Source organism: Pteropus medius, unplaced genomic scaffold (assembly GCF_902729225.1).
Source record: "Pteropus medius unplaced genomic scaffold, Ma_sr-lr_union100, whole genome shotgun sequence".
NCBI classification, from domain to species: domain Eukaryota; kingdom Metazoa; phylum Chordata; class Mammalia; order Chiroptera; family Pteropodidae; genus Pteropus; species Pteropus medius.
This window is the reverse complement of record NW_024347791.1, coordinates 734830-762632: the sequence shown is the minus strand read 5'-3', so window position 1 is coordinate 762632 and position 27803 is coordinate 734830. Positions and strand designations below refer to the sequence as shown.

General features: G+C 52.5%; 2 protein-coding genes across 6 annotated transcripts; one reads left to right on the top strand and one right to left on the bottom strand.

Annotated features, from left to right (window-relative positions):
* The first annotated feature begins 343 nt into the window (after nucleotides 1–343).
* On the top strand, nucleotides 344–7244 carry GALR3 (galanin receptor 3). 4 transcript variants are annotated; one of them, XM_039877730.1, is made up of 4 exons: nucleotides 344–373; nucleotides 4238–4514; nucleotides 5413–5790; nucleotides 6453–7244. In XM_039877730.1, the coding sequence occupies exons 3-4, from the start codon at nucleotides 5432–5434 to the stop codon at nucleotides 7231–7233; spliced, it is 1140 nt and encodes a 379-aa protein (XP_039733664.1). In that variant the 5' UTR covers nucleotides 344–373; nucleotides 4238–4514; nucleotides 5413–5431; the 3' UTR covers nucleotides 7234–7244. The 4 variants fall into 4 exon arrangements, with proteins under 4 accessions (XP_039733664.1, XP_039733667.1, XP_039733666.1 ...); XM_039877732.1 differs by lacking the exon at nucleotides 344–373 and adding an exon at nucleotides 742–757 and having other exon boundaries at nucleotides 4422–4514; XM_039877733.1 differs by lacking the exons at nucleotides 344–373; nucleotides 4238–4514 and adding an exon at nucleotides 643–757.
* An 8376-nt stretch (nucleotides 7245–15620) lies between these two features.
* ANKRD54 (ankyrin repeat domain 54) lies at nucleotides 15621–26428 on the bottom strand. Of its 2 annotated transcripts, none has more exons than XM_039877729.1 (8): nucleotides 25904–26428; nucleotides 24387–24434; nucleotides 20128–20221; nucleotides 18138–18209; nucleotides 17560–17607; nucleotides 17361–17485; nucleotides 17066–17173; nucleotides 15621–16707 (listed from the first exon to the last, which is right to left on the bottom strand). In XM_039877729.1, exons 2-8 carry the CDS (start codon nucleotides 24405–24407, stop codon nucleotides 16633–16635), a joined length of 543 nt encoding a protein of 180 aa, XP_039733663.1. In that variant the 5' UTR covers nucleotides 24408–24434; nucleotides 25904–26428; the 3' UTR covers nucleotides 15621–16632. The 2 variants fall into 2 exon arrangements, with proteins under 2 accessions (XP_039733663.1, XP_039733662.1); XM_039877728.1 differs by having other exon boundaries at nucleotides 20128–20226; nucleotides 25904–26325.
* Between the last annotated feature and the right edge of the window lie 1375 nt (nucleotides 26429–27803).

Sequence of the window (27803 nt, the reverse complement as noted above, 5' to 3'; positions counted from 1 at the left end):
CCATTTCCTGGTGCGTTTCTCTGCGAGTGACCCTGGGTCTCCCCATCTTGTGCAATCTCCTTTCCACCTCCCGTTTTGGTCTGCTTGTTCCTCTGCCTGGCTTCCCATCTGACTCTCTGCATCTACATCTCTATCCCTATTGGTCCCCCCTGCAGACTTGGGCACAGATCTTGGGTCACATGCCCATCGGGAGCAAGTGCAAATTCTCCACAGTCCCCCAGCGACCTGTGATGCCTGGCTTGTGCCCACAGGTTCCACAGTAAGATGGAGGCTCCTGGCTTCACCATCTCAGGAGCCAATCACCCCATCTGCCCTGTGATGCCGGGTGATGCCAGGCTGGCCTCTTGTATGGCAGATGACATGCTAAAGAGAGGTAAGCGGGCCAGGACAAGAGTACCGGCTGTAGAGAAAAGAGGGGGGAACCCCTAGACAGTATTTTCCCTTATCCCCACCCTACTACCTTCTTAGAGCACCTGTCCAAGCTTAAAAACTCCAGGCCATGTGGCAGTCCCATGTAAGACACCTTGTGCAGCTCCCTTGCCCACTGTGATCCTCAGGAAAGTAGGGGCTGTGTGTCATGCTCCAGAGCCTGCCTGGCCTGGTGAGGCCCAGGCTGACTTTCTCTATCTTCTCAGGCATCTTCGTCATTGGGTTCAGCTACCCAGTGGTTCCCAAGGGCAAGGCCAGGATCCGAGTACAGCTCTCAGCAGTGCATAGTGAGGAGGACATCGACCGCTGTGTGGAGGCCTTCGTGGAGGTGGGGTGGCTGCACGGGGCACTGCCATGAGCCCTGGGTAGTGACAAGCAGAGCTAACGTCCCCCTCCCTCCATAGTGACAAAGGGGGCCTTTGATAGCCCAGGCCAGAGGCTCTGAGCTCTGTCAAAGTCCTGGGGTTGGGCTGGGGCAAGGCCTGTGCTTGTTGCTGTGAGTGTGAAGCGACGGCGTGGAAACTGGCTATATCACGTTGGTCTGCTTTATTCTCCCTGAGCAGGCTGACCTGCTCTGTGACTGGTTGAAGACGCAGGCAGGAGCTGAGGCTCTGCGGGCAGTCTCCTGAGGACTGTAATAGACTTCAGAACTGACCACCTACCCCCAACTAAGATGGACCCAGGCAGCTGGGGGAAGATAGCAGGGGCCGCTGTCCGGCTCAGCTGGATTCTGTGCTGCTTTCGAGAGCAGCTGAGCATCACTCCTGCAGACCCTTTCCCATGCCAGCCACCCGCTACTCCCCAGCCTCCAGAGTCTAGCTTTGGTGGACACCTTGTCCTCTCCTCCCTGTCCAAAGGATGGCCTATAGCTGCCCAGATAAGAAAAGGCTGGACACCCAAATCCATATTTGGGAGGAGAGGCAGAGAGTTCGGACCCCCAAGGAACAAATGTGGGTCACTATTGGAGAGGCACCTGACAATCTGGAACCCTGTGTTATAGCCTACCTGTCCTTGACCCTGTGGCCTTGAGCAGGCCCCATCCCCTATGTGTGCCACTGTACCAAGAATGGGTGTTCTGCCCATATCTGGGGGCCCTTCCATCTCTCTCATCCCATGGCCTACTGGCCTGATGATCAGCCACCAGGGGGCACAGCGAACTCAGGCTCTGGCCACTATCGCCCCACCCGCTCCAGACTCCAGGCCTTGGACTGGGCTGGCAAGGCCAGGAAGGCAGATTGACTGCCAAAGCCCCATCTACCTTTGTCCTCCACAAGGGCTCACTGCACCCCTACTGGAGATTATACCCCTCCCCACAGTCACTACCCCTGGGCCTTTCTCCATTTCCTTCCCTGCTCAGCCTTTGGGCACCTGGTGGGATTTGGGGATGGCTTCTGAGTCACCACAATTCATAATGTGGCCTTGGGAATCTCGTAGTTTGGTTGGAGTAGAGCAGGAAGTATGAAAAGTCCCTTCATTAACAATCAGGGTTCTAGCACCCCACACCCCCAGCCTTCCCCTTAGCCTGGACTTGGGATGGACCATCTGGGCCAGCTCCAGTTCAATCCTGCAGGATCTTAACACTAGGATTCTGGGATTCCTAGCCTGTGATCTGGAGGAGGTTGAGGCTGGGGTTGAGGAACTTGGGGTGCTAGCGGGGTGCAGCTAGGGGAAGGGCTGCTGTGGTCACATCAGTGGCAGAAACACTTACATGCCGCCACCACAGGATAGGGCACCTGGTGCCAGCCCAAGGCCCAAGCAGCAGCTTGATATGCATGGTCTGTGCAGCCTGGAAGATCATAAGCGGTGGCCAAAAGCAGCTGTGTAGGGTTACACTGCAGTCAGTGTGGCGTATGAGTGGGGCCAGAACACAGGCCCAGATTCACTAGCCAGTGGCACAGAGTGTGCACTGCCTCCTCCTGCAGCTCCCAGGTTCTGCAGCTGGTGTGCTCCCCAGCGGACAGCGTGAGCAGTGCCAGCGTTGAGATATACTGGGCCAGCTGACGACAGTAATGCACCACATGGTCAACCAGCATGTGGAGCTACGCCGGCTAGGGCCTGCCACCATCCAGAGGGCATCATCCAGAGGGGGTCGTAGGGCCCGCAGCAGGTGCAGTAGCAGCAGCTCTGGGCACACATGCTTTGGCTTGGGCGCATACTGGTAGTCACCACCACACACCTGCTACAGGCTGTAGTGCCCTGCAGGGCTTGGGGGTCACCTGTACTTCTGTGTACTGCAGGACTTGGGGCTTCAGGGGCTGCTTCCAGAACACGCTGTATACGTCCTCCGCCCTCTGCATTAGGCTCAGAGTTCATGCCACGGCAGTCAGGAGCAGCATTTGGAGCAAGAGTAGGAAGTAGTGCCAGGGGTGCACTGAAGCTTGGGCATGATGATGTGCCCTTCCTGCCTGCCCCATGATGGGGCCCTCTGTAGTCGCCTCCATCCTCCCCTCCTTCCCTCAGCCTCTGCTATCATATCAGCTGCTCAGCCATGCCACTGCCAGGAACTCTTTGCCTGAGTACTGCCACAGCCTACCCAGAGCCAGCCCGGAGAGAGCGGGGGCCCCCCAAGGGGAGGGAGGATAGTGTGTCAGGGATCTCAGGGGCTTTCAGGGTGCAGGCATGCCACGTTTGTGAGTCCAGGCTTCTGGGAGTCTGTCGGTGCCTTTCATGCAGGGTAGGTGTGGGCCTCTAGCATCAATGATTCTAAAATCTCACCACACAGTCTAGAATTCTACAGTTCTGTCCTTCAGTGATCATACGAATCAATTCTAATTCCTTAATTAAAGTTCGAGAACTCTAAATTCAGGTTTGGAGAGTCAAGGTATGATTCCCAACATCCTCAGTTCAATGAGTCTGCTTCCCAGAATTTGAGGATTCTCTGCACCTAGGATGAGCGACATCAGGCGTTAGAGAAGCACCTCTGAGTTCTGATAGAAATCCCAGGGGCCTGGAGGAGCCAGTTCTGAAGCATCTTCCCCAGCCCATCAGGCCTTGAATGCAAGTCCTGGCTTTATCAGCATCTCCTCAGACTTTTCTCTCCACTTTCCCAGACTTCCCCTTGACATTCCAGCTTCTAGAAGGACTCCACACACAGTCCCAACTACCCTTTCTCTCTCTTTTAACTCCTTGCAGACTGCCTTCTGCCCTCAGTACACTTGTCAGGTTTACCAACAGCCTCCTCTTTGCTAAATCTAATGCTCTTCAGGTGCTAGTCTCTAACCCTCCGAAAGCATTGGGACATACGACCCACTCCTCCAAGAGACCAGGCCAGACTGCTGACCGAACCAGCCACTCATCAAGACCTGTTAACCTCTGGCTTTTGCCTAGATAAGGGGCTCCTAATGGGTCACTCATTAAATCATTCCCTGTCTGTTCTCACCCCAGGCCATAAACTAATTACAAAATAAATGGGCAGGTCATATCCCTGCTCTAGAACCTTCACTAGTTCCCCATTGCCCTTAGGCTAAAGCCAGACTCTGGATGGGCACATAAACGCTCTAGTCTCTGGCCAGACTGAACCCCTGGACTAAGCTTAGGGAAGCTGATGGGTCTCAGGGTTCACAGGGCCTGGGGTAGGAGTCCTATCTGAGGTCTGTAGACAAGGGACTCATTCTGGTTTCCTAGCCTAGGACACCTCATTCAAAACTAGGAATCCTTTGTGAGCTTAGATTGGAGCAGGGAAGGGGAAGGAGAGGGAGTAGACTCATCAGGCAGGGCCAGAGGAGATGGGAGTACCAAGGATGGGCTGGGCCCTGGGCATGGAGGGGTTAACTACAAAGCCAATCTCAGCGAAATCAATGGGTTACAGCAGAAAGAGGCAGAAGCAATGCAGAAAGGCAAGGAAGAGCCAGGCAAAAGAGCATGCCACCCGTGGGAAACCAAGGACTGAGGAGTAGGTGGTCATTGGGCACTCCGGAGAGACTGCCCAAGTCTGGCTCAGAAGAGGAGGAGCTTTAAAGAGGGAGAAGTGAGAGGCAGACCTCTATCTGGAGGGAGGCACCCAGGGGCAGCCACTGAGCCAGGAGGTAGCTTCAGCCAGGCTGGTTCACCCAGGATCAAGCAGCAGCCCAGCGCCCAGGGTCAAGGTAGGCATTGCCCATACTGTGCTTCAGGGGATCTGCTGCATGGTGGATGCTGGGGTGGGCAAAATATCCCATCCCTCTCCCCTGCCTGTCCCTATTGCCTTTCATTTGTCCCACCCACCCCCCTTCCAGAGATCTCAAGCTTCAGGGAAATCCACAGGTAGTAGCCGATGTTGGCTGAGGATGGGACAGGAGTGAGGGTGGGCACAGCTTGCACAAATGCACACACACACACGCACACAGGTCAGAGGCACCACCTGTTACAGACTCAGATGAGCGCCCTAGCCTGGGTGTCAGAGTACTAGGATGGCAACAGCCCCAGATTTGCCACTAAAAATGTGATCATTAGCCTCCCATACTCCCTCTCTGAGCTTTGATTTCCTTGTGTGCAAAAGGAGGGCAGTGACCTATATGGTTTTCCCAGATGTGCCACTGTGGGGCTCACTAAATGATTCTCCAGTGACGCGGGGATGTCACCCATGTTTTGCTGACCTACCCATGTCCGAGTCTTGCTTGAGCTTCAGATCCCCACTGAGAAATATGCCAGCTCCTGGGGTTGGAGTTGCCCATCCCCCCATCTGCCATGTCCTCACCCCATTCTGCCTGTGTCTACCTGCATCATTGGTTAGAGGTGTCCATCGACTCCCTAATTATCCTTCATGCCTTAAGCTATGGACATGTTCCCTAGGAAACTGAGGAACACCTCAGACACCAATGTGACTGTGCCAGGAGCTTATACAGTGGGTCTCAGTGATAACTTTTGGCTGTGTCCCCAATTCCCACCCTCATGAGCTTCTAGCCCAGGAGACTCACCCAGGCTCAGGCTGGAGGAACTAGACCCCTAAGTCTAGTGACCAGAGCTCGGGGCTCCTGCCTGAGGACTCCAGCTTCTCTTCCCCAGGTAACCGTCTGATGCAGAGATGGCTGATGCCCAGAACATTTCACTAGACAGCCCAGGAAGTGTGGGAGCTGTGGTAGTGCCTGTGGTCTTTGCCCTCATCTTCCTCTTGGGCACAGTGGGCAATGGGCTGGTGCTGGCGGTGCTGCTGCAGCCTGGCCCAAGTGCCTGGCAGGAGCCAGGCAGCACTACGGATCTTTTCATCCTCAACCTGGCAGTGGCTGACCTCTGCTTCATCCTGTGCTGTGTGCCTTTCCAAGCTGCCATCTATACACTGGATGCCTGGCTCTTTGGGGCCCTCGTCTGTAAGGCTGTGCACCTGCTCATCTACCTCACCATGTATGCCAGCAGCTTCACACTGGCTGCTGTCTCAGTGGACAGGTGCGCTGTGCTGGGACCTGGCTGGGTCTGGGCTGGGGAGGAAAGACCTGAACAGATGCTCACTGGCCTTAGAGGAGAGAGAATGGGATACCCAAAAAGGAGATGAGAGGGAGAAGAGGAAAAGCTCTTTGGCCCCCATCGTCCAATCTCGGGACCTGCAGGGTATGCTTGAGGGGACCATCCTGCCATCCCCGCAACTCCACTGTGAGCTTCCCTAGGACATCTTTGTGTCTCAAGTGTCAGCACAGGGCCTGGCAAACAGTAGGTGCTCTATGAGTGTGAAATGAATAGCAAAAGGAACACATGAATAAATTCAGGTATTTTATTACCGCTCATACCTGGCCCAGGTTGTGGTCATCTTACCTGCTTTCGTGGCTTGAAGCTTGGGGTCAAATCCAGGCTCACTCTCTAGCCGATGACCTTGGCCAAGTCACCTGTGTGCCTCCGACCCCTCCGTGCTAAATGCCAGACATTGCTCTATGCCCTTCAGTATTAATTCCTTTAATCACCACGAGTCTGGGAGGCAGGTCACGCAGTCACCCTCACTGTTCAGATGCAGAAATCAAGGCTGCTAGTCCCTGGGTCCTGGGAGAAGCGTCTCCATGGGGGTGCGGATGCATGTCTGCCGGCCGGACACCCTCTGATCCAGCAACCGCCCGCAGGTACCTGGCCGTGCGGCACCCGCTGCGCTCGCGGGCCCTGCGCACCCCGCGCAACGCCCGCGCCGCGGTGGGCCTGGTCTGGCTGTTGGCGGCGCTCTTCTCGGCGCCCTACCTCAGCTACTACGGCACCGTGCGCTACGGCGCGCTCGAGCTCTGCGTGCCGGCCTGGGAGGACGCGCGCCGGCGCGCCCTCGACGTGGCCACCTTCGCTGCCGGCTACCTGCTGCCGGTGGCCGTGGTGAGCCTGGCCTACGCGCGCACGCTGCGCTTCCTGTGGGCGGCCGTGGGCCCCGCGGGCGCGGCGGCGGCAGAGGCCCGGCGGAGGGCCACGGGCCGCGCGGGGCGCGCCATGCTGGCGGTGGCGATGCTCTACGCGCTCTGCTGGGGCCCGCACCACACGCTCATCCTCTGCTTCTGGTACGGCCGCTTCGCCTTCAGCCCGGCCACCTACGCCTGCCGCCTGGCCTCGCACTGCCTCGCCTACGCCAACTCCTGCCTCAACCCTCTGGTCTACGCGCTCGCCTCGCGCCACTTCCGCGCGCGCCTCCGCCGCCTGTGGCCCTGCAGCCGCCGCCGGCGCCACCGCGCCTGCTGCCCGCCGGGCGCCCGTCGCTCCCTACGTCGCATCCGCCCGGCATCCTCGAACCCTACGGGCTGCCCCGGGGACGCACGGCCTCGCGGGAGGCTGCCGGCGGGTGGCGGCTGGGGCGGAGAACCCGGGGAGGAGCCTGCCCGTGGCGGGAAGGCTGGACCAGCCCTGACTGCCCGAGGACCGGAATAAACCTTGTCCGTCTCCACCCTGCAGGGTGTCCGTCTGTCTGTTATTCCTCTCCCCCTAGGGCAGAACCCTACTAGGGTGTGGGGCCAACGCCAGGAGCCCTGTGAGGAGCAGCGGCTGAGCTGGGGCTCCAGCCCAATGGACACCCCTGGATGATGAAAATGGGTCAATACAGCTTAGCCAGACCCTGACCACAGTCAGTCTAGTGGGAGGGCAGGCCCTCTCTCTGCCCATCTCTTCACGAGCAGCTTCTAAGCCCGGCTTCTTCCACCACCCTTCACCAAGCCCCTTCTCTCTTCCAAGTCCTGTCCTGAGTTAATACTAGCAGCTAATGCAGCAAATACTTATTAAGCACTTACTATGTATGTTATATGGAGCTACATTCTTCAATCCGATTATCAAAATAGCTTTGCAAGGTCAATATAACTTGTTCCATTTTACAGATGGAAAAAAAGTCAAGAATCAGAGAGGTTTAGTGATTTGCCTAAGGTCACACAGCTGGTGTTTGGCAGAGGTTGGATTCAAATCCACTGCTGTCTTTGTCTGCTCAGTGGAACCTCCTTCTCCATCTCTGAGGCCTCTGCTCTCAGTTTCTATGGTTTCCAAGATTTTTCTTGGTTCTTCCTGACTCTGCATCAGCCCTTTTCCCCAAACCTACAGCCCCTACACTCAACTGGATGCTCTAGAAACCTCAGAGCACCCCAGTCCTCATCTTTAGGGAAGTTCTGTTCAGGTGCTCAGGCCAGAGGGCGCTGATGGGCTTCCAGTCCTAGGCCCATTGCCTGACCCAAACCCCTTGCGACATTCCTCGGCCATTCAGTGCTCCTGGCTCAGAAGAGTCACTGAGCCACACCGGGGCCCCAGCTGGCTTCCCACCAACCCTGACTGCCCTGTGCCCCACTCCCTACCTGTGCCTGCACACAGCTGGGGTAGTTTGTGGCTGTGGAAACCACCTAATTAACCAATAAATCAGTCTCAGTGGTTGCAGAGCCGCCCACTTCCCTCTCTCCCTCACCACAGCCCAATAATGTTTATCAGCTTCTGGCTGAGGCCTGAGACCTTTCGGCTGCAGTGTCTCCCTGCACACCTCCTGGCTGCTGGGCACCCTGGGAGGGCCCCTCCCTGATAGCAGGCAGCTGCTTGCTGTCACCACTGCCTGCCACCTGCCACAGACCCAGGATAGGTCAGAGTGGCAGTCACCCTTCACAGGTGGAGGCTGAGCCCCAGCTGGGTGAGCAACTGCTTCAAGGGCTCACAGCACAGGGGCCCGACACCTGGTCCAGTGTTCTTTCTCCTACGTCTCTGCCGAGGTCGCCACGGCTGACTCAGGCTGCAGCAGTGGGAATGTTCCCCGGAGGCCAGGGAGTGTGATGCTGCCCGCTTCCACAGCATCCACTGTGGCTTCTCTCTTTGGCCTCACTCACACCTCCGCTGGCTCATCCAGGCCTCATGCCAATCCTGGCAGGCAAAGAATATTACCTCCATTCTCAGAAGCAAAAACTGAGGCTCAAGGAGGTGAGGTAGCTTGACCAGAGCCAAGTGGCAAATTCGCAGCGGAGCTGGGGTCCTAACTGGGCCCTGGGGATGGCTCTCACAGCCTCCCAGGCAGCACTGGGAAAAATCTAAGAGCATCTGACAAAGTTCGCTGCCTGACAATGGTGAGTTCCCGCAAAGTAGAAGAGAACAAACTCTCCCAGAGTTGACTTATGCTGTATCGGTCCAGCCTCCCAGCCAGGCTGCTGCTCCTCCATAGTCACCTCTGTCAGCACAGACAGGCGACCAGCTGGGAACAGCCTCCAACTAGGATAGGCAGGAGACAAGCTCACCCAGCCAGGGAGTGGCAGAGCCAGAGTTTGAACCTGTTATGAAATTCCAGGCCCCAGGGAGAAGAGTGGTCACCGGAAGTCCTCCACAGAGGCCTGTGTCTCTGCTCAACTGGTAGAGGGACAGTCGTACAGGCCAGGCCTCTGGCTGGGCTCTGAGGCCTCCTATTTCTGAAGCAGGTCTCTCTGGCCCATCTGAGTCAGTTAAAGAAGCCCAGAGGCCTTGATTAATGGAGGACAGTACAGGGTGGCACAGAGTAGGCACACAGCAGATATTTGATACTTGAGGACAGAGGGGCCAGGCAAGGAGGGACATGACCCTTTCATTCCTTCTTTCCTTTATCCTCCAAATATTTCAGTGCCTGCCCTAAGCTAGGCCTTGCAGGGATGAGTTTGACCTCGTCCCTCCCTTCCAGGAGTGCTCAGTTTAGCTGGAGAGCCAAAAGAAGAAAGGACAGCGCTGTGTGATGGGACCATAACAGAAGAATAGTTTTGAAAGGGCACAGAGGAGGACACTCCTGCCTTCCTGGGCAATCCAAGCAGGAGTCCCAGAAGAGGTAACATTTAATATGCATTTTCCTGGAAAAAAGTGGGAAGGGCCGGCCAGGTGGAGCGACAGCCTATGCTGGGGCAAGTACGGGTAGGAGCAATAAATAGGCTCATACCGCTGAAACAGGGCAGGGTGGGGTCTGGAGAGGCTGGGAGGGTGGATGCCGTGAGACCACAAGGGTCTCCTAGGCCAGCTAGAGAGCAGCAACTTCCTCCTTCAGGCGGGTGCTGATACACCATTGAAGGTTTTCGAGAGAGTAGGAGCCCCATCAGAATGTGGTCAGAAAGGCATCGGGGTGGCTGTGTAGAGGCTGGGTTGGAGGTGCCAGGCTGGCAGCAAGGAGCCCAATCAATAGACTGCTCTGTGAGCCCTTGGCCAGGAAAGCCACTGCCAAGGGCCTGGGGCTGGGAAATGATTTTTGCTATGGATTTGTCAGGAAGATTGATGGCCTGCTGCTGGGCTTGGGCCTGGCCCCACAGGTTCCCGGGTCTGCATCAGGGGGCTAATGAAATGCTTGGAAGAGCAGATGGTCATAATACAGCAGGTCCGCGAATAATGTTGTTTAGTTCAATGTCGTTTTCTTCATTTTAACATTGATGAGATGTCATAGGAACTTAAGTCCTGTTTATATCAATTAGCCTATAATAAAATTGATTTAACTATATGTCATTTTGCTTAGAGTCACAGAACCTGTCAACGATGTTAAGTCAGGACTCATTCTCTTTGGGTTAGGAGAGAGCCGTGAGTCCTGGAGGGCCACAGGCGGGCAACAGGAGCTGGAGTAGAGGCTGAATGGGCCCTGGTCGCTGCCCCCAGTGCCCAGGAGAATCCCCTGACCTGAGCCCTCTGTAAGGTCTCAGACCGGGCTTGAGGCAGCCTGGGGGGCTGGGCAGGAACCCCTCTTAGCTGGAGGGAGGTTTAAATTCTGCATCCCTTTCACCCTCCTAGCTGTGTAAACCTCATAGAGATGGGCACGTAGCATTCATGTCTGAGCACCTAGTAGGTAAGGGTTCTCCTGCAGGAAAGACAGAGGGATGGGGGATTGTGGGAGCCCAGAGGAGGGCCCTCAGCCGGCCTGGAGAGGCAGAGAAGACTTCCTGGAGGAGCTGGTTCCCAAGCCAAGTCCTGAAGAATGACTTAATCAGGGCAGATGGGGAAGGGAGAGATAGAAAGACATGTGTATGGGCTGCCTGGAGTCAGGCACGGCATGATGCGCTAAGGGCCTGGAACAGGGCACAGGGGAGGCCCAGCAGGAAGTGGGGGGAGGATGGTCACAAAGTCCTCTGTGTTTCTGTCTGAAATTGAGGCTGTACTTTGTCCGGAGGGCAATGCAGAGCCACTGAAAGTTTTTAAATAAAAGTACAACCTGATCATACTTACTCTTTAGGAAACTCTTTCTGGCTGCACGCAGGCTTTTCTGGGGAGGGAGAGCAGTTAAGAGGCTGGCGTGAGAACCCAGAGATGAGGATACCCAAGACCTCGACAGCGAGTAGGGAGACATGAGGAGATAGGGACAGATGGGACAGCCACTTAGGAGGTACAGTTGTCGGAACTTGGTGATTGAACATAATGGGAGGAGGAGAGAGATGGCTTGGATGACACCCCACATTTCTGTTTTGGGTTATTGGGGTGGCAGTGGGGATGGTGGGGGTCATGTTTGAGGGGACAAATGTTGAGCTCAATTGGAACATGTTGAAACTGAGGGGCCTGTGGGACATGGTGAGTGGTGTCCACAGGGCACTAGTGCACTGGGCACCTACTACCTCTCAGGCCTTGCGCTTTGCCAGGAACATGTGTTTTATCTGCTTTAGAGTTCGAAGATGAAGAAACTGAGGCTCGGAGAGATTAAGTAACTTGCCCAATATCACAGAGCTAGCCAGAAACAGAGCTGGGTTCTTCAGCTTAGGTTTGTCTGATTTTAGTTCCATGGTCTTTAGGGAAGAGAAGAGGCAAGAAGGAGTTGGTCGAAGGGAAGGGAGGAACTTGGATGTGTAAAGGAGGTGACCCCCACCTGACTCCTTGTAGCAACCGTAGTCAGGGCTCAAACTCAGCCCTGGGGAGGGTGGGTGAGGTGAGGGCCCTGGCGTGGCCACATTAACCAACCCTTCTCCCTGCTTAAGGCACAGAATCATCTATCAACTTCATGGTGTGTACCTGGGGACATCAATACCAATTAAGTACCCAAGGTTTCCTATTAATGAACATCGGTTCCTCAGCCCTGATGCAGGGCTCATTTGCAAGCTGCCAGCTGGATCCAAGATGGCCTGAGGCCAGAGGGCCCGGCTGCACAGGCTGGAATTATTTCTAGTATAAGAGGACAGGATGATTTATTGAGGAATCTGCTTGGTGCCATGTTGTTTCAGTGGCCTAGGCTCTGTGGAGGGATGGGACTGAAGCAGGAGGAAAGGTGATGAGGACGGATCGAGGGGAAGGTGCCAGCTTGGAGCACCTGGGAGTACTCTGGACGGTGTGGTCTGGGGAGGGTGCTGGCCTGGGCATTGAGTGGACCTTCCAGGTCAACTCAGAGGGGGGTCAAGGCATGGACTCTGAGTCGAGTTGGAATCCTAGCTCCTGTACTTTCTAGCTCTGATCTTTCTGTACCTCGGTGACCTGCAGAACCGAGCTCTGTCTGAGCCGGGTCCCCTTGGAGGCAAACAGCCTCGCTTTGCTCACCTGCTGTTGACAGCTGTAGGTGATGTTTTGAGGGCTCCCGCAGGCACATCTTGATCCCCATCAAAACAATCACCAGCCCCCAGCTGAGGAGGTAGGACTCACCCACCTCTGCCCTGACCGCTAAGTGCTTCTATAGCACATGACATCTTCCCAGACTCCCAAAGTAAGAACGTCACCAGGCTGGCATGGGCCAGTCACAGAGACAAGAGAACACTCTAGTCTGTGATCTGGGGTTGGGCAGCATTCCTTTGCTTCCCTGAGCTCGTTTCCACCTCTGTAAAGTGAGCCGACCATCTCTCCCTGCAGGCACTGAGGCCTTGGTGTCAGCTGTGAGCCAGCATCAGGGAGTTTGGGCTGTAATTCCCTATGGGCCTCATAGCTGGTGACAAGGTGGGGATGACAAGGGACTTTGTTGGGATTACCCAGGAATCAGTCCAGCTTCCTGACCTCCTAACTCTGGCTTGGGCTCAGCATCTGACGTAGTCTAGGGAGCAGGCAGCCCTGGTGGGGACAGGGACTTTCTCCCAGAGCGGGTTTTCTCCCAGAACTCGTGGTGCTGCTCTGGGTAAAGACACAATTGACTTCCAGGTAGAGATGACAGCCTGCCTTACCTGGTTTCTGCCACCAGTGCAGATCTTCGTACCTTAAGACCTCTGTAGCTTGGTCCCACTTCCTTCTCTGGCTAGCCTGTCACCCTCCTGGTCCCACAGCCAGCTCTCCAACCACCTCAGAAGGCCTGTAATACTGGAGGCAGCCACCAAAGATCAGCAAGGACCACTCCAGACTCAGCTCAGCCCCACCGCCTCCTGCCTGCTGTCCTTTCTCTTCTCCCGGGTGACCATGTGCATGCCTCGTCTACCAAGCGCACACTACATCCTGTGCTAAGTGAGAACAGGGCCAGACCCTGCCACTCTTGAGGCTGGTCATGGAGACAGACTCACTCAATAAGGCCCGTCGGTTCCTACCGACGGGTCCCAGGGCCATTGGGATATTGGCACTTTGGAAACCTTGGCGGAGATTACGCTGGACCTGGGCTGGGCCCCACGCACGAGCTGCCTCATCTTAAGCAAGTAACTTGCTCTCTTTGAGCCTCAATTTCCCGCATCTATAAAATAGTGGGCGCAATAGCGCTGGCTACCTAACGTTTTATTGGAAACTAAGTCGAAGGGCTCGTATGAAGAGCCTGCCGTGCCAGCACACGGAACTCAACACAAGTTGCCACCCTTCGTTTCAGGAAACTACTTCTGAGAAGGCTGTGATTTCAGGCCTGGTGGAAACCACATGAGCTCGGGTGTGGATCCAGGTTCCAGCCCAGCTGCCTGGTTTGGCGACGTGGGCAAACCTGCATTTTCTCACCGATTAAAGGCAGCAGCGAGGCCAGTTATCTCACAGGATGGTGGTGTGAGAAACTGCGAAGTCTTTTCCAAGAGCTCCCCACTGATCACCACGGGCCATGGCAGGGCTTTTGCTCTTTAATTCACCGCTGTGTTCCCACCTAGAACACTGCCCAGCGCATGGCAAGTGCCCAGTATTTCTAACATAAACAAATGCGAGGTCTAAAGGGAAGGACCCTCCCCAGAGGTGAAATCAACAAATATGGATTTCTTCCTCCCCCGGATTCCCCACTGACTCAGTAACTGGAGCAGCTAGTAACAGAACTAACTCCTGTGCAGGCAACCTTTGTTCTCCCCCTGCCCCCTGCCCAGCCCAGCCAGCTCAGGGCCCACTTGTGTGTTTTCTGACTCACTTTATGTCTGGGGCTGATTTGAACTGGTTGGCTCTTAAGACAGATTTGAGGTTGCAGGATAAATACTGGCTGGAAATGGGGCGAGGTAGGTTGGCTGGCTGCCTCACTGGCTAGTGTTTGATGACTGGTCTATAAGCCACCTTCGTCTGTCAAGCCCTTCGTTCACTGTCTCCGTGGCAGGGGAGGGTGTTGACAATGGCCCCTCCACTTGCCCTACTGGCGGTTCTCATGGTTACAGGGCTCCAGGGCCAGGTGTGGGTGGGTGGGGCACCACTAGGATGGAGGATGCTGCAGAGATGTGCCCTGCTTTCCAGGTGGGGATGGGTTGGTCCAGGCCAAGGACTTGTTAGGAACGAACCAGTGAGTCTATACACCAGGCCATCCTGGAAACACCAGCAGCTTCGCAAAGCCCCAGCATGTGACCTCCATCAGCCCTGCGCTAGGGAATACCAGGTCCCAGAAGGGCCCAGGCAGTCCCCTGGATGCCCTTGGCAGATGCCTCGCCTGTCTGCTCCCGAAGTTCTACAGCAAGTTCCTAACCTTTTCTGAGTGTGGACCCTACTGAGAATGAAAGCTATGGACCTTTTTCTCAGAAACAGACATGTATACTCTCCACATAGAATCTTGCATCATTTCAGGGTGTTCATACCTAAGGGCCTATTAATTGAACTCCTTAGACTTGAGGTTGAGAAACCTTGCCTCAACTCTCTCCAGGCTGATCGGCCCTGGGTTAGGGGGGTGGTGGGAGGAGGCCTAGAGAAGCTGGTCCCAAGAGAAGAGACCCACCTGTTTGAGGTCTACCCCTTCTTGCCCCTGCCTCTCCACTGCCCTGAACTCTTCCCTGCCAGCCCACCCCGGAGGCCCTGGGCTAAGGGGGCCTGTGTCCAGGCACCAAGGCCCAGCACAGTTCTTATAGGAGGGCCAGCTCAAACATCATGCCCCTGGGGCCCGAGTGGGAGGAAGGGACAAAAGCCACTCTACCCACTGTACCTCTCCCGCTCCAGCACACAGCCAGCTGGCAGCCTCCTCACTCCCAGCAGCAACGGCCTGAGTTCCATGGGAACATCTGACTGCTTCCCCTGCCCTCTCTCTCCCAGTCTTGGGGCCACCACGACACTGTCCCTTCCTCAACTCTGTTGACATGGTGAGGCTTTCAGCTTCCCTCTCAGAGTCCTGGAGGCAGCCCAAGCCGGTATCTTATACCCACAGAGGGACCCTTTTTTCTTCACGTCTGGAGAGCAGCTGGGTTCCATTTTAAATCTGACCAAGCTGGGATTGGGAGGACAAGCTCCCCTCCTCGGAAAGGTAGTCGGGATTCCAATCTGGTGAGGGCAAGAGGGGCAGAGCCAGAGCGGATGCAACTGACGCCCGGGTACAGTCTGCCTTTCCTGTGGGTCAAATGCCTCCCTGGAGAGGGCTCGGCCAGGCGTGCCCTCTCTTCAGTGTCCCCTTTGCGGCAGGCCTCTGCCACGAGGGCCGCCTTTTGCGTGTCCGTGGCTCCCTTCGTGGGAGTGGGAGCCGGTACCTCCTTTCCAGTGAGTGTTGAGCCGTCTCTAGTATTAGCATACCGTTGCTGCTGCAACAAATTACCACAGACTTAGTAGATTAAAACACAGATTTATTCTCTTATAGTTCTGATGGTCAGAATTCCAAAATCAGCCTGACTGAGCTAAAGTCAAGGTGTCAGCCAGGCTGGTTCCTTCAGAAACTTCTGAAGAGAGAATCCATTTTCTTGCCTTTTGTACATTCTGGAGGCCGCCTGCATTCCTTGGCTTGTGACCCCTTCCTTGTTATTACTCTGCTTTCCTGCTCTGTCACAGTATCTGCTACTTCCTTTCTGATCTCCGGCTTCCCTAAGGGTTCCTGTGATTACATCAGGCCCACTTGGATAATCCATGATAATCACCTCGTCCAAAGACCTTTAACTTATTATGTCTGCAAAGTCCCTTTTGCCGTGTAAGGTCCGGTTCACAGGTTCCTGTTGTTAGAACATGGACACCTTGGGGGCCACTATTCAGCCTACTACAACTAGGCTGCAGAACTGCTATGACCTCCCGGTGTCCCAGTGACTGGGAGAAAAAGGGCTGGAGGTTTTCGGCTTTGGGTTCAGCGGAGTCATTCCTAACCTTATGTTTCTAAGGTCTAGGCTTCAGCAACCCAGAGGAACTCACTGCAACGTCTCCTTGCAAATCAGGTGCTAAGTCTAAATCTAAGTGCTGGTGAGAGGTGTAGGGCCAGCCAAGAAGCCCCGTAAGCTTGAGGGTGCCTGCCCGAAGTCCGCGCCCTGCTGGCTGCATAAGCCCGTGGTTGGGAAGGGGTCTCAGTCCTGCAGAGAGTGACAGGGACAAGCGAGGCCTGCGAGGGTAGTGTGTGTTGGCCAGAGCTGAGGTGTGGCTGCAGTGCTACGGGAGTCAGATGAAGGAGCTGGGGGCTGTGGTCCCGGCCCGCAGAGACGATGGAGACCGTGTCTGGCCCGTAGCATCTGGGGTTGGGGGTGAGGGCCCCCCCAACAAGTGCAGCTCCATGATCGCAGGCACTAGGCTTTTCTTTGTAATGGCAAGGCAGGTGGGCAGGGCAGGGCAGGGAGGAAAGGCAGGGAGCCCCTCTTGCTACCTCTTCTCCATGTTCTGCATCTGCAGGCTGAGGGAGGTGAAGCTGGCCAGGAGGTCGGTCACCTCATCCACCTGCAGGACAGAAGTAAGGCTCTGTCACAGGATGTTGGGACAGGCCCTGGTCTCCTCCCCATTACCACAGGCCTAGAGGGCAGACATTGTCTCTCCTCCCAGTGGTGGCTTCACTGTGACTATGGGAATAGATGTCCAAGGATTGACCCTCAACACCAGGTGGTCTCAGACTGCCCCAGAGAGAAGGGCCATGAGCAGCTTCAAAGGAAGCGGGTGGAGGCTTTGAGATCCTCATTGGGCTGCAACCCCATGGCCATGGCCTCTTTCTACGATGAGGGTCTGGCTGCCTCAGAGCAGGGATGGACTGGCCCTGAGGCTCCTGCCAGGCCCTGGGTCTGGACCTGTGGCTGCGGCTCACCTGCTCTCTGGTGCTTGTCATCTGCAGGCGGGTACACAGGTCGTCCAGCCGGTCCCGCTGCTCGTGCCTCCCCAGGCGCTCCAGGTACTCCCTCAGCATCTGGATGATCTGAAAAGAGGGGGTGGGCTGAGCTGCAGAGGGTCCCAGCTGAGAGGAACAGTGGAACAGGTGCTAACTGGGGTCAGTGTGAAGCGACTCGAGAGCCCTGGCACAGGAGGCAGGAGTGTGTGTGTGAGGGCAGCGCCTGTCTGGGGCTTGCTTGGCGCCAGGGACTCAGCATGAGTGGGGCACTCACCTGCTTCACCTCCAGCCGCACAGCCTCCAGGCACTGCGAGTGGCCTTCTTGCAGGATGTTCAGCTTTGACCTGGCCAGGTGCAGGGGCGTGCGGCCAGCTCGGTCCAGGGCATCGACACGGGCCCCTGTGGGAGTGGGCAGGGGTGAGCATACTGGGGCGAGGGTGAAAGAGGAAGGAGAAAGGGAAGGGACCACATACCTCCTCGAAGCAGTGTAGTGATGACAGGGACATGGTTGGTACAGGCCGCTGAGGAAGAAGAACAGAGACTTGAAAAGAAGGATAGGGCTTGGCCCTGCGTGCCCGTGTGCCCGTTGGAGGGAGCAGAACTGTGTCTCTGAATGTGCCTGCGTCAGGTTGTGCTTCCTGAGAAGGCATCACCAAGGCAGAAACTGGGTGGAACTCAGCAATCAAGTCCAGCTCCCTCCCTGTACCACTGGGGCAACTGAGGCTTGAAGATGGGACCTGCCTCACCATGCGCCACGGTGTGAGTCGGCCACAGGGCAGGAACTGGCTGCAGGTCTCACCTCCCCTAGCAGAGCCACCTCTGAGCCAGGTTAGGTTATTAAATCAGCTCTGCTTAGGGCACAGCCAACTAGTGATCAATGGGGAATTCCATGGGACACAGACTGTGGGAGTTGAGTGCAATCCTGGGGGCTTAGGCTCTCCCCAAGATGACAAGAGATCCTGCTGGGAGCCCAAAGGACCCCAAGCTCTCCATCAGAAGACCGTGTCTGTGCCGCAGAGGAGGGTGTCTTGGCAGCGTTTCAGGCACTCACCCAGGTGCAGAGGTGTGTTCCCCAGCCCGTCTCGCTGGTTGGGATCAGCCCCGTGGTCCAGGAGGAGCTGCACTAGAAACAGGAAAACCCAAGAGGAGCTGTCAGAGGCTTCCATGGACTGGATCCCAACCCCAACCCCTAACCTAGCTAAAGAGGCTCACTCAAAGTGTGGACACAAAACAAACAGGATTTCCTGTATCGTTTCCTTCACTCACTCACTCACTCACTCACTCACTCACAGGGTTCATGTGCAGGCATCTGCGGGCCGGGAACTGAGCATCCTGAGAGGGCCTCCTGGGCTATGCAGGTGTTACAAAACTGAGATTTTAAGGGTTAAAGAAAGTTCTAGTTAAGGTTCTCAAGGGCGCTTTCTGTTCTTTTCACAGCCAAGTGCCATAGTGGGAATCAGGTCACCAGGTGATGCTGAGCACCCCCCCCTCGAGAGTCTCCTCAAGGGTGGGCTGTGATAGCGCCAGGGACTCATCAACTGCCCAGACGGATGTGCGAGCAGAGTAAGTCACAGTGGGAGCCACGATGAGCTTCACACCATACACAGAAACTAATTCCAGAGGACCCGCAGACCTACACATGAAAGCTCAGTCAGGCCTGAAGAAGGAAACGGGAGAATATCTTCATGACCTTGGGATAGGCGAAGGTTCCTCAAATAGGTCACAAAATTACTAACCATAGAAAAGACTGATAAAAAAGAAAAAAATGATAAAGCACACAAAAAAAGGATTGATAAATACATTAAAATCAAGAAGCTATATTCATCAAAGGACACCATTCAAAGAACAAAAAAGCAAGCTCAGAAAAAGTCAGTCATTTATATTTGATGAATGATTTGTAAATAGAATATATAAAGAATTTCTACCAATCAATAAGAAAAAGATAGGCAACTTGTTTAAAAAATGGACAATAGACTTGAATAGATACTCCCGAAGAGGATATAAAAATAGCCAATAAATATATGAAGATGTGATTGACAGTATGGGCTGTCGGAAAAATGCAAAACAAACCACAATGAGATGCCACTATACTAGAACAGCTAAAATTAAAGAGACAAAACCAAGCATTAGCAAGGACATGGAAATATGTGGAACTCTCTTACATTGCTGGTGGGAGTGTATAGTGCTACAACCACCTTGGAAGTTTGGTAGTATTTACTAAATCTAAATATATGTGCGACCCAACCCAGTGACCCAACGATTCCACTCCTGGGTTTATATCTAACATAGATAAGTGATTATATGCACCAAGCCACCTGTATGAGAATCTTCTCAGTAGCCCAAACCTTGAAACAACAGAGAAGTCCATCAATAGTAAAATGGGTGAACCGTGAAGAAAGAACAAACAACATTCACACACGACATTCAGGAATGAAGCTCAAGGATATAACATTGAGTGAAAGAAGCCCAGATACAAAAGACCACATACTCTATGCTTCCATTTAAGTGAAATTCAAAAACAAGCAAAACTTCTCTATGGTGAATGAAGTTCACATAGGTGAGGACTGGGTGGGGCAGAGTCAGGCTGGGGGGTGCTGAAAATATTCTGTCCTGATCCAGGTGGTGGTTACACCAGCGTACACATACAGAAGGTTCAGTTTATAAATTATACGACACCCAAAAAAGACTCCTAAAAAAAAAGCCTGGAGTACTAGTCAAGATGGCGAAGTAGAAAAAAACTTCAAAATAAAAGGGGGGTGGGCTGTCCTGCGGCTGCCCTTTGTACTGATTAAACGTGGCCTGAATGTCTTGAAGGACTGGCTCCGACCTCAGAGGCAGTCATGCGCTGTCCTCAGGGTTACCTCTTCCCTAGCCTGGCAGTGCCAGTTCCACAGGCTAAAGCAGTGAGGGGGACAAGCACCACCTTGCTGGCTCTTCCTTACATCTAGCACCACCGTCTGTGCAGAAGCAGATCCTCCCCCAGCACCTCAAGAGAGATGCTATTTGCCCAGCCCACTCCCTCCTCTCTCCCCAGAACTCACCAATCTGGTCATTGCCATTGCAGGAAGCGAAGTGTAGAGCTGTGCGTCCCTTGTCATCGGCTGCACAGGGATCCGCGCCATCTTCCAGCAGCTGCTGCACTGACACCACCAAGACAGAGGGCAAAGAAGCAGGGAGAGAGCGGCAGTGTAAGCTAAGCTGCAGGTTCCAGGGGCTGGAGAGGGCTGCTCAGGGGCTCCTCCAAGCAAGGTATGCACGGGAGAGCTAGACCCTCCTGGATGCTGGTCCCACAGGGAGTACAGTGACAAGGGACTTTCTCCTGAGGGCACAACAGAGGGCTATGGATTCTGCGTGCTCAAACTATGTGTCTGGGGTAGGACATCATAGAAGGATCCTGGCCCTCAGAGTCAGGAATTCTAGAGTCACAGAAATCATCAGCAAAAACTCTGGCCTCATCCCTCTGAGTATGAACACACGTCCACTCATGCTGGACACAGCTGCCCACGCTGCTGGCCGATGCTTACTCTGCTCCCTGGAGGTGGCCCGTGAGTGGACAAAGCACAGGTTCTGGAACCACAAAGACTAAATCCCAGGCTGAGCTAAGCAAAAAAGAAAGGAGAACACCGCCGACAGCGTGGGGCAATGGGAAGAGCTGGCTGGGAGTAGGAAGACCCAGATTTGGGCCCCAGTTCGCCAGCAAATGGGAATAATCTGCCCTGTCAATCTCCAGAGCTGCACTGATGAGAAAAATGGATGTGAAATCTCTTCTTTAAAAAGTATGGAACCATTATAAAATGTGAGGCATTATGTATTACATGTACACATCCAACCGAAATGTAGAAATTGCTGCCGAAATCAATTTAGAGCAAGCAACATTTCTGTCTGGCCCAGCAAACCTCTCGAGGACTCGAGTCCTTCCAGACAAAGCCCAGAGACCCCCTCCTCCGTAATGTTTCCTGTCTCCTCAAGCTGAGTGAGCCACTCCCTTTCCCACATCTCCTAGCGCCCTGTTTATCATGCTGCTGACACGCTATGCTATTGTAGAGTAATTGCTACTGTGCATTGACCACCGGCCAGGAATCAGGTACCTGACTGCTAAGCCCCTGTGCCACCCAGCAAGGTATCACGTCTGTTTTACAGATCAGGAGACTCCAGCCCAGAGAGATCACGTGAAGTGCCCAAGCCACGTTCACCCAGCTGACAGGAGGCCAAGCTGGGATATAAACCCAGGCTTCTCTGGCTCCAGAACTTAGACCTCTCCAACTGAACACATAACTTCAGTTTTTTGGGGGGTTTTGTCTTCAAAATGATATCACTTTATATTCTTCATCTCCAACTATATTGTAGGATTTTTGTTTTGTTTATCTTAAAACCTTGGACCAAAATATTAGTTGTCCTGCTCAATGAATGTTGCTGACTGACTGAATAAATGAATGAAGGAAAAGGTTTATGAGAGTGGAGGAGAAATAAAGAGCATCAGGCCATCTCAGTGTTCATTAGAGCATTCACCAAAAGATAGCCAGGATCAAAGAGATAAAGCTAAAATAGCCCATTCTATTTTGTGATTTGTGCAATTATAGTCTTTATGGAAAGCACTTTAGTAATATCGCTCAGAAGCCATCGAAATTTGCAAACCCTTTGATATAAGAATCCCATATCCGGGAAATTACCTTAAAAATGAAAAGCAATGTGCAAATATGTGACTGACTAAATCACTCTTGCTTTGTCCCTTAAAGCATCCATTAAAGTGTGCATCCATTAAAAAATTGTGGTTATAATTGGAGACTAAAATTATAGTGTTTTTTGCTTTTTGCTTTAGAAAAATCCTAGTCATGTATTCATTCTATAAATTGGAAAAAAAATGACACTTCCATTTTGGAAAAAAAACAATTACAAAGTATGGAAAATGTTTATGATACACAAAAAATTATGCAGGCTACAAAATTGTGTGTAAAGCATTGTCTGAAGCCCATAAAAAATTCCTCTGCATAGGAAAAAGGGCAAAAAGGATATTCGACAAAATATTAAGAGGTTCGTTCCTTTGCTGACATTATGGATGTTTTTCTTGAATATTTCTCTGATTTCCAAAACATTTTAAATGCATATATTTAAAACATATGTAAAATATTTTAAATACATATATTCCACGTGTAAAACATTCCAAATAATTATTCACAGAAAAGCACTTGTGCTTTAACAATAGCAGGGTATGAATGTTATGTCTACTGTATTGCTAAAATAGACAAAATACCAATCACCATGCAGAGAAATAAAACAAGTGCAAAACATAATCCGACAGCCAGTTTCCCCGTCAGAGTTCTGCAAGAGCCCAGTAAATCTAACAGCCATTTAGATGTGAAGATGGGTGTGTTAGAGGCTCTGAATGGAAAACTACAGCCTTTCTATCAAAATAATAAAACCACCACGTGAATACCTGATTTGAGATGAACTAGACCTTCTGTGGAAGGAAAGTATAATTAAAATACTCTTTGGTCACACATTAGAGATATTAAAAAGAGAACACATATCCTTTTTCCTTGAAAAGCTATCTAGGCTGCTGTCCAAATATTTCAAAATAATAAAGTTAATGAGAAAGAGACCAAAGTGAAGAGAGCTGAAAAGCGCTCCCGTTTCCAGGCCTGCCCACTGTGCTGCGCCAGGGATGAGGGAGCCACTGCGAGGCCCACAGTGCAGCACCCCAGCTCCCGAGGTAAATCACCTCTCCACGCCTGCTTGCCAATCCCCCGGCCCTCGATCTATGCTCACAATTTATCTGTTGACTATGGCATCTGTCAGCGCTGATGGAGAAGGGAAGGTTTCGGTGGAGACGCCCAGTTGGAAGAATGCACAAGGGGCCCACATGAGAATGAAACAACAGGCACACTGTTTTGTGGGGAGCGCGCTTCTGTTGCGGGGAGTGCAGTTCTATTGTGGGGAGCGTGCTTCTGCTTCTGCTCTTTTTACGCTCCCCTTCTTGTGCTCCCCTTCTGCTCCCCAGGGGACTGCATGGGCTCCACATATATCAGAGTACAATAGTGGGATTCAACCACACATGCGTGACACAATAAGCTGAACTATGTTCACGTATTTTAGGCGCAGGCACCCTACTAAGCTGATGAACATTCTAAATCTGGGTCCTATTCCTAGCCGTGAGCCTAGATCACAGCCAGACGTGGGACCAACCAAGCGTGGACCCACAGCATTCCACCACCAAAACAGAATGATGTCCACTCCAGGAAGGCAGAGTAACCGCTTCCAAAGATGCCATTCCTAATCCCCCCACCCCCCATATGTTACCTTACACGCCCAAAAGGCATTTTGCAGATGTGATTAGGGTTAGGGACCTTGAGCTAGGAAGAATATCCTGGATTCTTTAGGCCCAATTTAATCACATGAGTCCTTAAAATCAGAGAACTCTCTCCTGCTGTGAGATCCAGAGATGGCAGTGTGACAACTCAGTCCACTGTTGCTGACTTTGAAGATGAAGGGAGACTGCAAGTCAAGGAATATGGGCAACCTCTAGAAGCTGGAGAAGGCAGGAAACGGATTCTCCCCTTGAGCCTCCAGAAAGAAATATCGCCCTGCAGATGCCTCGATTTCAGCCTAGGGAAGACTGTGTCTGATTTCTGAGCTATGGAACTGTCTGATTATAAATTTGTGTTGTTTTATACAACCGTTTGTGCTAAACTGTTAGAGCAGCCATAAAAAACGAATATACTCTTTTTCCTGAGTCACAGAAAGAATTAAGTCAGTGGATAAAATTAAAACTTTTCCCCTATAACTTGTACTTTGATACTGCTACCACCCTGTCAGCTAGTGAACGCTGGAGAGCAAAGACAACAAAAAACAGAATGGTGTCCTGCTAGAAGCCTCTCCCAGGCCTTCCAGATGTTCTGCCAAAAAACAAGTTTGAGAACCAGTGACCCAACTACCACAAAGCTTCGGTTGAGAAGGTGGTGGCTCTGAGCAGACGGTGGCTCTTCTGGAAGCTAAAATTGACTATTCATTCCCATTAACCAGAAGTTCCCCAAAGTTTCTACTCTGCTGCTGGCTGTCAGGGATACGAAAGCAGACAAGGTCCCCACCATTGGGGAGCCCATAAATATTACGACATCAGGAAGTTCAGGGTGACAGAAACACATGGGAAGAGTTACAATCTAAGTCAGACTTATCTTCTGCAAGATGACTGCCGTGAGCCTGGTCCGTGGGGTGAGCTGGCAGACTGAATGCAAGCACCATCTTCCCTGGAGTTTTCCTCCCCTAACTAGCCCACGGAGCTGGATCTGCTTTGCACACTCACCTGTTTCCACATCGTTGGCATTGGCTGAGTCCCTCAGCCTCTTCAGAGCTGCGAAGAGAGGAAGAGCGTGCCAGTTAGGAAAAAAAAACAGCCATGATGAAGCAGAAAGTGAACGGCTTTCTAGTTAACCCACTTCTCAGCCACAGTAGCATCTAAAGAAAGAAAAGTGCTAAGATACAAGAGACACCATCCTGGGAACAAGGAGAAACATGAAACGTGGCACAGCCAGTGCAAAAGCCTACATTCTGTAGCAAATCCTCCAAGGTCTTTGGAGCCAGATCTCGGCTCTGCCACTTGTAGAAGCTAGGTGACTTGAGCAAGTTAGTTAACCCTCCTGGCTTCAGGTCCATCATTCGCAAACAAAGCTGAGCTCTATCCTTATTGCCCTAAGTTGTTGTAAAGACAAAATGAGATGTTTACATGGAAACCCTGTGAACAGGTTACACAGATAACCTTATATTCCCAAATAACTTACTTAAATTTGGTAATTCCTAAGCAGAAACATTTTTCTCCTCCGATGACACTACCTCTATACTAAAGGCCAATAGAAAGCCTCTGTCATCAGAGAAATGGTCAAAAAATTGCAACTCAGATCCATATGGATTCCTTACATTCATAGAGCGCTTTACGGTTTATACCATGCTCTCAAATTCTCATTTAATCTTTATAACACTACTCAGATACGGGTGGACTCATAGTCCTCAAAAGGATCCTAAAAGTCCCCTTTCTTAAATCTTTCAAGGCATTGGTTTCCATGTCATTCACAAATTGTAAAAGAATACTCGGTAGATATACCAGAGCAGGAGGCTGAGTCTGGCAGACCTGGGTTCTAATACCAGTACAGCCACTTTCTAGCTATGTGATTTGGAGCAAGGCAAATTCTCTGAGCCTCAGTTTCCTCTTCCATAAGACAGAAAGTATCTGGATCTCAATGAGTTGTGAGGATTAGAAATGATCACATATCATGCAACAGCGTTTGGCACACAACAAAAGCAGAATAATAGCTATACATGCATCACCTGACTTAACTCTTGAAACATCCCTGTAAAGCAGGTATTGTACCCATTTTACAGATGAGAAAACTAAGGCTGAAAGTTTCTACAGTTTGCCTAAGGCGGAAATGAGGTAGAGAAGTCCAATCCAGGTCAGTGCACTGAAACAAACTGGTAAGATTTGGCTACAGGTCCTGGCCTCCCCTCTCTGATAATAAAATTATTTCCCAGTACGCCATTTAATTATCTACTAAGAAACACCAAGAGTCATGAAAAGTTTCTATTCAGGAATTACCAAAGGTGAAAAGCCTACAGTGACTGGTTCTGAGCAGGAAGTCTCCCCCGCCGCCTCACGTTCATGGTCCTTAGCAGTTTTAATAATTATTACTACTGAAAGAAGATTCAGGGGTCACTCCGGGCCCTTAGATAGGACGTCGGAGGACTCCAGAATGAGGGGGCTCGGGAGAGAGACCAGGGGCCAGATTCCCAGCGGAGGGCCAGCCCCGCCTCCCGCGCGCTCCTCACCATGCACCTCCTTGCCCGTGGGCCCGAGCCTGCGGTGGGGCCTGGCAGCGCGCCTCAGCCGGGCGGCGGGGATCTTACAGCACAGCTCATCACGGGGCTCCGAGTCCTGCTGCCACAGGACATGGAGGTAGCGCAGCGGAGACTGGGCCCCGCCGGACGCCCGACCCGGGAGGCCTTCGCCGCCGCCCAGCGCAGATCCGAAGTCCGCGAAGGAGAAAAGGCCCTCGGGGCCCGTCAGTGGCTCCGGCGCCACCGCGCACTCGCCATCCGAGCTCGAGCCGCCCGAGCGCGGATCGTTGTCCGCGCCCCCGGCGGCAGCTGCCATGGCAACAGCTCCGCGCGGGCCTGGCCGCGGAAGCCTCGTTCCCGACCGACCAACCGACCTGCTTCCCTGCGCCCTAAGCCTCACAGTCAGCGGGCGAGAGGGCGGGCCCAGCCTGCAACCACGGCAACCGAGAGCGGGGGCGGGCTCCGGTCGCGAGCTGGAGTGCTCCGAACCAATGAAAACCCTTCCAGCCTAAACCCCTCCCGTCAACCGGGTGCAGTGCGGGCAATAGAAATGGTTTCCGGCAGCGTGACTGACGGACATAAGAACCAACCACAAATTTGAAGTGGCCACGCCCCCCCGCTGTACGTAGCTACACCGGAGCCAATAAAACAGCTGAATTTAAGACACTTTTTTTTTTTTCCATTTCCTCTGTCGGATCATGGGAAAGGTAACGGGCGGATGCTTTAACCAATCACATTAAGATGATCTCCAGCCAATCACAAAGGAATATCAAGAAGCCAAACTGTAGGGAGAGATATAGATGTATTTTAAGTCAATGAACGTGAAAAAAAGAACTTCCAACAATTGCATAGAGTAAATAGGAATATAAAGATATGTTAAAATTTGGGACTATCGCCACAAACGGCGGAGTAATAGCTTCTAAATGCTATAGATCTCTTTATTTAGGGTTCTCTCGGTAACCCTAGAGTTGATCGCTGATTTACAGAGAATTTTAATTCAACGAAGTTACACCAGAGCGATGTCCCCCCTCCGCCCCCTACCCCCGACTCCGAAAGCCAGTCACTGAATCAGGTAATTCTGGGTGTTAGGTTTTGGACGCAGAATCAGACTCCATTCCTGCTGACGTGCTCCCGCAGCATGGGAGAAGTCAGAGCTGGAAAGAGGGAAATATTCCGCAAGCAAGTAATGATGAGCTTAGCAACAGTGCAATGGCTTGTGTCCAAGCAAAAGTTCTTCCCTCTTCTTCAACCCACGTTAAATTTTTACATGGGTTAAATGTTAAAATTTCTACAAACCTGTGCTCGAGGAAAGAATATAAACTAAAGTCACTTTAACCAAGCTGCAAAAAGTATCAATATGAAGGTCGAAGCACAGGGAAAGACTCTATTCTTGTTCTAACTTGCCTGGTAACTTAAACTTTTAACTTTCTAGCCCTGTGTCAATGCCTGAATATACATCTGGATATACATCAGACCTCCAGATAACCCTCTGATCATTTCCCCCCTGAAAGACTCACATATTCAGACCACCTGACATCTATCATCTAGATTGCCTGACATCTGACTGAAGACTGTCCTGGACCAATCCTAGGGCTAAGAATGCCTGACTGACAATTTTTGCATGACTGGTCATTCACTTTTCTCTATAAGAACTCTTAACTTTTCTTTCTTATTTGGAACATTTCTAGCTTTTGCCTAGCTCTGTTCCCAGTTTGCAAACTCTAAGACCCTTGAATATATAGTTACCATTTATTTCTAGCCAAAGCCTCCAGACCCTTTTCGAGTTCGTTCGACATACCCCACCAACACTTCTATAAGGTGGGCAAGGAAGACCATCTCTATTTTATAGATGAAGAGCTGAAACCAGAGAGATAAGGGACTTATTCATGGA

What these genes read in the sequence shown, in the direction of transcription:
- ANKRD54 (XM_039877728.1), bottom strand. Translation starts at nt 26,228, where the DNA reads ATGGCAGCTGCCGCCGGGGGCGCGGACAACGATCCGCGCTCGGGCGGC. An exon ending in CACGGGCAAGGAGGTGCATG is followed by an intron (nt 24,435 to 25,903) that starts GTGAGGAGCGCG and finishes CTCTCTTCGCAG; the next exon opens with CTCTGAAGAGGCTGAGGGAC. An exon ending in CACTACACTGCTTCGAGGAG is followed by an intron (nt 17,486 to 17,559) that starts GTATGTGGTCCC and finishes CCACTCCCACAG; the next exon opens with GGGCCCGTGTCGATGCCCTG.
- GALR3 (XM_039877730.1), top strand. Translation starts at nt 5,432, where the DNA reads ATGGCTGATGCCCAGAACATTTCACTAGACAGCCCAGGAAGTGTGGGA. An exon ending in GCTGCTGTCTCAGTGGACAG is followed by an intron (nt 5,791 to 6,452) that starts GTGCGCTGTGCT and finishes AACCGCCCGCAG; the next exon opens with GTACCTGGCCGTGCGGCACC.